General features: G+C 52.9%; 1 protein-coding gene across 5 annotated transcripts in view; it reads right to left on the minus strand.

Moving 5' to 3' along the window:
- The window catches only part of TRAK1 (trafficking kinesin protein 1), a 100,982-nt gene extending 96,043 nt beyond the window's left edge, over positions 1 to 4,939 (minus strand). Inside the window, exon 1 of one of the 5 annotated variants that reach the window (XM_027523151.1) lies at positions 4,655 to 4,939. Coding sequence is in view for 4 of the 5 variants with exons in the window: in XM_027523144.1 (XP_027378945.1) it covers positions 957 to 1,047 (91 nt within the window). In the remaining variant the exon portion in view is untranslated. Of the gene's footprint in view, positions 1 to 956; positions 1,205 to 4,654 lie in introns of those variants that run through there. The other 4 variants (XM_027523144.1, XM_027523145.1, XM_027523147.1 and 1 more) reach the window with 4 other exon arrangements.
- Positions 4,940 to 7,097: the final 2,158 nt, after the last annotated feature.

Raw genomic sequence — 7,097 nt, forward strand, 5'->3', positions numbered from 1 at the left:
CCTCTGCCCACCTCCAGAGCTCTGGAAGGGGAGACCAGATCTCACCTGTGGACACCATCAAAAAGCTGGCCTCAGGTAGATGCTAGTTGAACAGGATTACTGACCAAGCCTGAAGATATTTTAAATACACACACACCACAGCATCTCTATAATCTCCCATCCAGAGTTCTCACATGTCTTGAAACCTATAACTGAATGGAACAAGAAGAGCTCGCGCTTCCGAGAAACTCACTGGTGTGTGGTCCCAGACAGACCATGAGTAACAGCATGTAGACAACAGGACAGAAACTAGATGCACCAACCGTCGGACTCTGATTAGCTTAGAGGAAGTGAGCAGAAACGTTAGCCCCACAACATGAGACAAGCCAGAGCAGAACCGATTAGCAAGCGCACCATCACCGGGGTGTGGACGGGAGGGACAGGACCAAGCACATTTAATAGAGGGGAAAAAAAAAACAGGGTAGAAAAAGAGGAAAGGATGGGGGGAGACGCTGTCTGACTGTGTTCCTCACCTTCTGAAAAATCCCTTGCTGACCCAGACATCAAATGAGGCTTTAAGAAACCAGGATAAGACACAGGATCAGTAAAGTCACAGAGGAGGAGAGGTCAGAGAGGACCTTGGAGACCTTGCTCAGCCGCTTCAGAGATTTCGGAGGGCAAGGTGGTGGGAGTCCTGAAGCCTGGTCCCAACTCAGACACGCTGCTCACGGCCCCGCGGGGGTCACCCACCTCTCCTGAGCCTGGATGAGGGACTAAGAGGGGTGTGAGCGGCTTCCAAGGTCCCTCCACTCTGCATGTCAACAAGTCAATACTGCAGTTTCCCATCCCAGGTCCAAGGACAACCTGCCAAGCTGAACAGAACAGGAGAGAAACAACTTCTCCTGCAGCCTTTCGCCTCTCTGGCCACAATCTTCACAAAGAAAAGCACAGTGGACACGCCGGGCAAACACACTCACCACATGAGCTTGTCCGAATGAGCCTGCCTGGGCAGAGTCCTGGCAGAGGCTGGGCCCTCACGGGCTGCCCGAACTGAAACACCAGGGCCATGTGCAGAAAGAGACTCCAGCGGTAGTTCAGAGCGAAGAGCGATCCCCCATTAGCACCCAGCCTGGGCAGCACCTCGGACCAGCCACCTTCTGTACCTACTCAGCATTTCTCTGAGTTTGCTTGTCGGGGCAAATCCTAAGACTGTGCACTGCCCTGGAAGCACAGTGGGTTACGTAACTCCAGGCAGCCTGGGCACCCTATCGGCTCATCTCGTTAAACCACCCCAAACCAAAAAATGACGCACCCCAAAATGTGATATCCCTGGGGAGGAGGAGGGAGAGGGGGAGCGGGGCTTTGTGCTGGGCAATTTGGCTTTGCCTAAAAATGAGAGAGGAACAAAAAGCCTGTTGTTCATCTCAGAGCTCCCTGGGAACCGGGGGTGGCATGGATTTATCTGAGGCTGGATGCCAAGCGGTCTCCCAGGACAGCGCTTGGGCAAAGCCCTTGGAGTCCACATACATGTTCTTCGGGATACTCAAGAGGGTTTTCTGGTTTGTGTCTTCCTCCCGAAGACCAACATATAAAGCTTTAACCTGAGCGTGTTCTGCACTGTCTGGCCGCCTTAAGCACATAACAATGGCTGTGTTTACACTCTTGTTTACCAAGCCGCTGCCAAACGTGACAGCACTGAGCTGTTTCTCAGCTGTCCCATGGCGCCTGCTACGGATGTTCCAGCAAAGAACCGCCAGCTACCACGCCCCATAGGGCTTGACGTTTCAGCACTGCCATTCTGCCATTACTCTGCGCTCGTTCGTCACGTTCAAAGTGAAACTACTTTAACAAGTGAAACGCTTCCTGGATTTCACTGGCAAAATGCCACTAGAATCCCAGTGGTGAGCTTATGTGTTCAGACAAATGAAAATGCAGCTGGGACACTGCCTCCTCTGAGAAGCCCTCCTGGTCTCCCCCATCCTCTCCTCTTCAAGGCTCAGCCAGGCACCCTCCGTGGTGTTCTTCCGTGTGCCAGTGCTTATCATTGGTCTAACCATGCTGCATAGCCTATTTCTACTCGCTTATCTGTCTCCCCACCTGGACTGTATTCCTGGCGGAGGTGGGGCAGGGAACATGTATCTTGGGGTCAGGATCTACATCAAGCCCCACCCCTTAGAGCTCAGGTATCTTAGGCAGGATGCTGAGCCTTTCCTGATTTAGTCCTTTTACTTGCAAAAAAAGGGACAACATTCCCCACTTCATGGGAATGCAGTAATAATTAAAGAACACATTTCATTCACTCAGCAAATAGTTACTGAGTAACGGCCACATCCAGGTGCTCTTATAGTCATGAGACTCAAGGACGCACAAAATCCGTGCCCTTGACTTTGTGATTACCCTAGCAGTAGCTTCTATTTAACTGCAAGTTTGGTCAACAAAATGCAACCACGGTAGTGCATGGCTAAATCTGGGGAGGAAGCTAAAGCAGGTAAGGGAGATGGGGAAAGGGGTAGACCACTCTGTCTTCAGGGGACTCACTAAAGGCCTCCAAGGACTGCCGTTTGGAGAAAGTACAGTAGGAATCAGGAGGCCACCTGCGGTTAAGGCCACCCAGGAGCTAGGCGGCAGCAAGAACAAAGGCCCTGAGATGGGATGATGTTCTGGGTCTGTCCAAAAATTAGTGAGGAGGCCAGTGTATCTGGAATGGAGTGAGCTGAAGAGGAGATGGGTCAAACGGGCACAGGAAACCCTGTCACTTAAGCCATGGACAGAAGGGAGCCCAGGGGAGGTGTGGAGCAGAAGAGTTAAGCCATCCAACTTTGTATTTATTGAGTCACTCCTTTGGATAGGCAGAGACTGGACTGCACAGAGGCAAGCAAGGAAGCAGGAGGCCCAGTCAGGAGGCCACTGCAACAATCTGAGCGTGAAATGAAGGTGGCTTCGACCAGTTACTGTTGGGGCTGGCGAGAACCAGTCAAACTCTGGACACAGTGTGAACCGTGAGTCACTAGACTTCCTAGTGAACCAGGATAGGAAAGAGATACAGAGGTCACGAGTGCCTCCAAGGCTTCTGGCCTGAGCAGCTGAAAGGGCAAAAGGACCATTTAGAAAGACTGCAAAGAAAGCAGGTAGAGGAGGAAACCAGGAGCTCACTAAAGGCCAGGGTAGTCATAGGCATCCACGTACAAATGCCGTGCTGTGGAGTCAGACCCTCACATCTGGCCTTCAGGGAAAGTCCAGCATGAGGGCAGGCACTGGTAGCAGTCAGCGCAGAGGCAGGTTCCAACTCCTGGAGCCTGGGAGAGATCACTTAGGGAGTCACAGACCCAGGAGAGAGAAGAGCTGAGCCCTGGGGCTTCCCAGTTCCTGGAGAGGAGCAGCCAGCCAGGTCAGGACCCAAAGCCAAGGGAGGACCACATTTTTAGGAGAAGGGGGTGGCCGGCAGTGTCAACTCCTGCCGAGAAGGCTGAGGATGGACTGCCGAACTGCATGAGGCCATCAGTACTAGGGGTACAGTGGGGCCCAAGCCTGTGCATAGTGGACACATGAGAAAACAGGAGAAAAACCAGAGTCAGCAAACCAAAGAGCAGAGACAGGGATGCTGGCTGTGGGGAAAAGAGCAAAGAAGGATTCCTTTTAAGAAGGAGAATGTGGTCACCTGTTTTTGTGCTAATAGGAGAGACACAGGAGCAAGGAGAAACAGATGGTGTGAAAGAGACAGGACAGGTGCTGGATGCGTGTCCTTTGGGGGCCAGGCAAGTAGCAGGAAGATTCAGCTCACAAGTGGAGGAAGGGCTCGGCACCCAGGGGTTCGGCGGCATCTCCATGCCCCTTTTAGCCAGGAAGCTTTTGACGTGGGGTGGGGTGGGGTCCTCAATGCTTAACTGGTGAGAAAACGGTGAAAACCAACTGGAAGCCAAATCTGCATATCTGAAACTGTCAACGAACATTATTTCCAACAAGAGTGTGAAACCAAACGGCGCAGACAAGGTGAGAGTTGGGCAGAAACTTCGATAAAAACGCAACTAGATGCATTACGAGGCTCCTTGCTGCTGTTGCGCACACCAGCCCTCACCGTTCCCACTCGCAGCCCCTCCAGTGCCGGCTCCAAACACTTGTCCCGAGGATCCCTCAAGGAGAGAAACAAGCCAGAGCTCCGTTACAATGTGCCTGAAGAGCAGGTGCTGCCAGTGCACTGGGTGGGTGGGGCGTGGATCCCCCTGTTCCCAGGACACTGGGAAGGTGTGACTGACACAGGTGTCTATGAGAACTTGAACTTGACAGTGTGCACAGGGCCCTGCGGGGAGTTCCCCGCTGCTGCAGCCCACAGCACCATGGCGTGTTATTTTCATTACACCTGTTTTATGTCAGAAGAAACAGAGCCTCAGGGAGAGGGGCGAGGGACCAAACTACCCTGAGCATCGCTACGGGCTGGGCGCACGGCTCAAGACTCAGTGCTCCCATCTCTAACCTTCAGGACAATTCTATTACACAGTGTGTTCATCTCAGACAGTTCAGCTCTGGACGGTAGGTCTCACAATCCCAAAGCTGCGACTCCTTGCCCTTTGGTGGTCTCTCCTCAACCTCCAGGTCCCTCCCCAGACCCCCTCCTGCAGCCCCACCATTCCCCAGTCCTCACTGACTCCCCCATCCCCGGCAGGGAGAGGCCCCTTACCGGTGATGGTGCAGGCATCTCGGTACCCTCTGCAGCTGGGCGCATCTTCCACGGCCTCGCTCACATAGTGCTCCTCGGGGATGCCCAGGCCGCAGGCTAGGACTGCATGGTTGCACGCCTCCGAAGGGGGCACAGAGTTGGCCAAAGCGTCGTCGTGCAGAGCTGTGGCGTCCAGCTTGGCAGGTTTCACGGGGAGGTGCCCACTGCCATCGGTGGCCCCGCTGCTGGAGTCTGGGGCAGTCGGGCAGACAGCCCCCAGGAGGTCGGGCACACTGGCAGCAGCTCCTCACGGGGAACCTAAGGGACAAGCCAGAGAGAGGAGCACGGTGACTTAGAATCTCTGAAAAAAATGAACAAAATCTTCAGAAAATAAGAGCCCTGAGCTGATAAGTGATCACATTGCAAATTCTGTTTCCTTCGAGCCAAGGTATTTCCAATTGAATTCTTCAGTTCCGATAAAGAATTACAAGTGAAGTTCTACTCAACCACTTAGGGACCAGTACAGACTGAGATACAGGGCATGTGGCTTCATTTACTAACTGAAACCTGTCTGAAAGCAGCTCTAAGCAAATGGACAGACTGGACCACAGCTAAGATGAGGGCGCCTACCCTGATATGGGGCTCCCCAGGTGGCTCAGCAGTAAAGAAATGCCTGGCAGTGCAGGAGATGTGGGTTTGATCCCTGGGTCAGGAAGATCCCCTGGAGAAGGAAATGGCAACCCACTCCAGTATTCTTGCCTGGGAAATCCCATGGAGAGAGGGGCCTGGTGGGCTACAATCCATGGAGTCACAAAGAGTTGAACACGACTTCGCAGCTACACAACAACAACCCTGAAATGACCATACCCAGGCCACTTGGCAGCCACACGGAGTGTGGGAAGAGCTGGGTGTGAGCATTCTGTACAAGACACAGATCCATCTCTCTGTGTTCGCTCAGTCACCCAGTGAGCATCTGACTCTTAGTCCACCTCTTACCAGTCTCATTTTTACAGCTGAAGGACAGGGGTCCTCAGAGAGCTTCAGAAGTTTCCAAAGGTCACGGAGCCAGGTGTGAACTAAGAAAAGGGATAGGAACTCCGTGGGAAAATGATCCTAGGCACCTGGCCACTGCCCCTCACTCTAGTGTATGCAGACATTTCCAAGACTTCACACGGGGTTCAGGAACAAAACGGTCGCAGCCCTGGATGCTCTCTGGCTCCAGCCAACCCTGGCACACCAAGCAAAAGGCTTCTTTCAGGCAGAGGAAACAAACGAGGCTTAAGCAAAGTGAGGGTGGACAGCCCTGAGAGATGAAAGCGCCTCTGTCTTACTCGGTTCTACTTGGGGAGCCTGCGGGAAGCAGAGATTTTTCTTAGCAGAGGAGTGAGAAATCCTGCAACCGGGTCAAATTGTCAGCAAAAGAGGGGCCAGGAAAGGAAGCAGGGAAAAAGAACACAAGCAGGCCAGCGGTTTTGCATTTGAGCTGAGGGGGTTATCCTGCCTCTCGCTGGGGCCCGTGGCCCAGGTGCCTGCCTCACTCTTCTCCTCCACTCGTGGTCCACGATTCCAGCCCCCAGGCTGTCAGAGAAGACTGGAGTTGCTCAAGCCTAATCCAGTTTGCTGCCAACAGAAAACATGTATGCATCTTCCTACAGTTTCCTTCTTCTCCAGCATGGGATTTTTTTTGCAGCTCAGAACTTGAGCTAAAACCCCCCAGAGCTGTGTGACACTGGGGGGATAGTGTTGCTCCTCCAGATCTCAGCTGCACCATCATGAACAAAGAAGGGACTGAATGAGCATCAGAAAACCAGTGGCCTTGCAGCTGAGCCACGCCAGGAACCCCAAATGCAGGTAGGCGGAGCTGCAGGAGGGTGTCTGTGTCCTCGTCAGCCCTTGCCCCAATCCCCAGTGATATTAGCATGAACCTTCTGCCACCCACGTGGAGGTGACCTCTGGCAGGAGAGTCAAGTGACACTGTGCAGACAGAGCTGCCCTCTGTGAACATGAATCACCCATTTCCCAAGAGATAAAGGAAGAAGTTCCTCAAGGATAAACTTCCTCCAGGCTGTCAGAAGGAAACCAGAACAGAACTTTGGGGCTGGAGGCCCAACAGGTGACAAGGAGAAACCCATGCTGGAGGATGGGGGAACCCCTCCAGGATCAGCCAGGTTCCTGAGCTTTCAAGGTTTATGTTCTGTGGGGGGGCAGAGGCAGCCAATATATCCAGGGACTAACTTACCATCACAGTTCAGCAATTCTGAACCAACAGGTCCCAGAACAGCAAAAGTTTTCATCAAGGGACAAATTGTTTACCAGGACCATATAGCCCTCTACTTCTACTATGACAAACTGCCACAAATTTAGTGTTCTGAAATAGTCATTCATCAAGTTAAGACTGCTATAGGTTATAGCAGTCCAATAGGAGCCTTGCCAGGCGGGCTCCAGTCAAGGCATCAGCAAGGCT

Source organism: Bos indicus x Bos taurus, chromosome 22 (assembly GCF_003369695.1).
Source record: "Bos indicus x Bos taurus breed Angus x Brahman F1 hybrid chromosome 22, Bos_hybrid_MaternalHap_v2.0, whole genome shotgun sequence".
In the NCBI taxonomy this organism is placed as follows: Eukaryota; Metazoa; Chordata; class Mammalia; order Artiodactyla; family Bovidae; genus Bos; species Bos indicus x Bos taurus.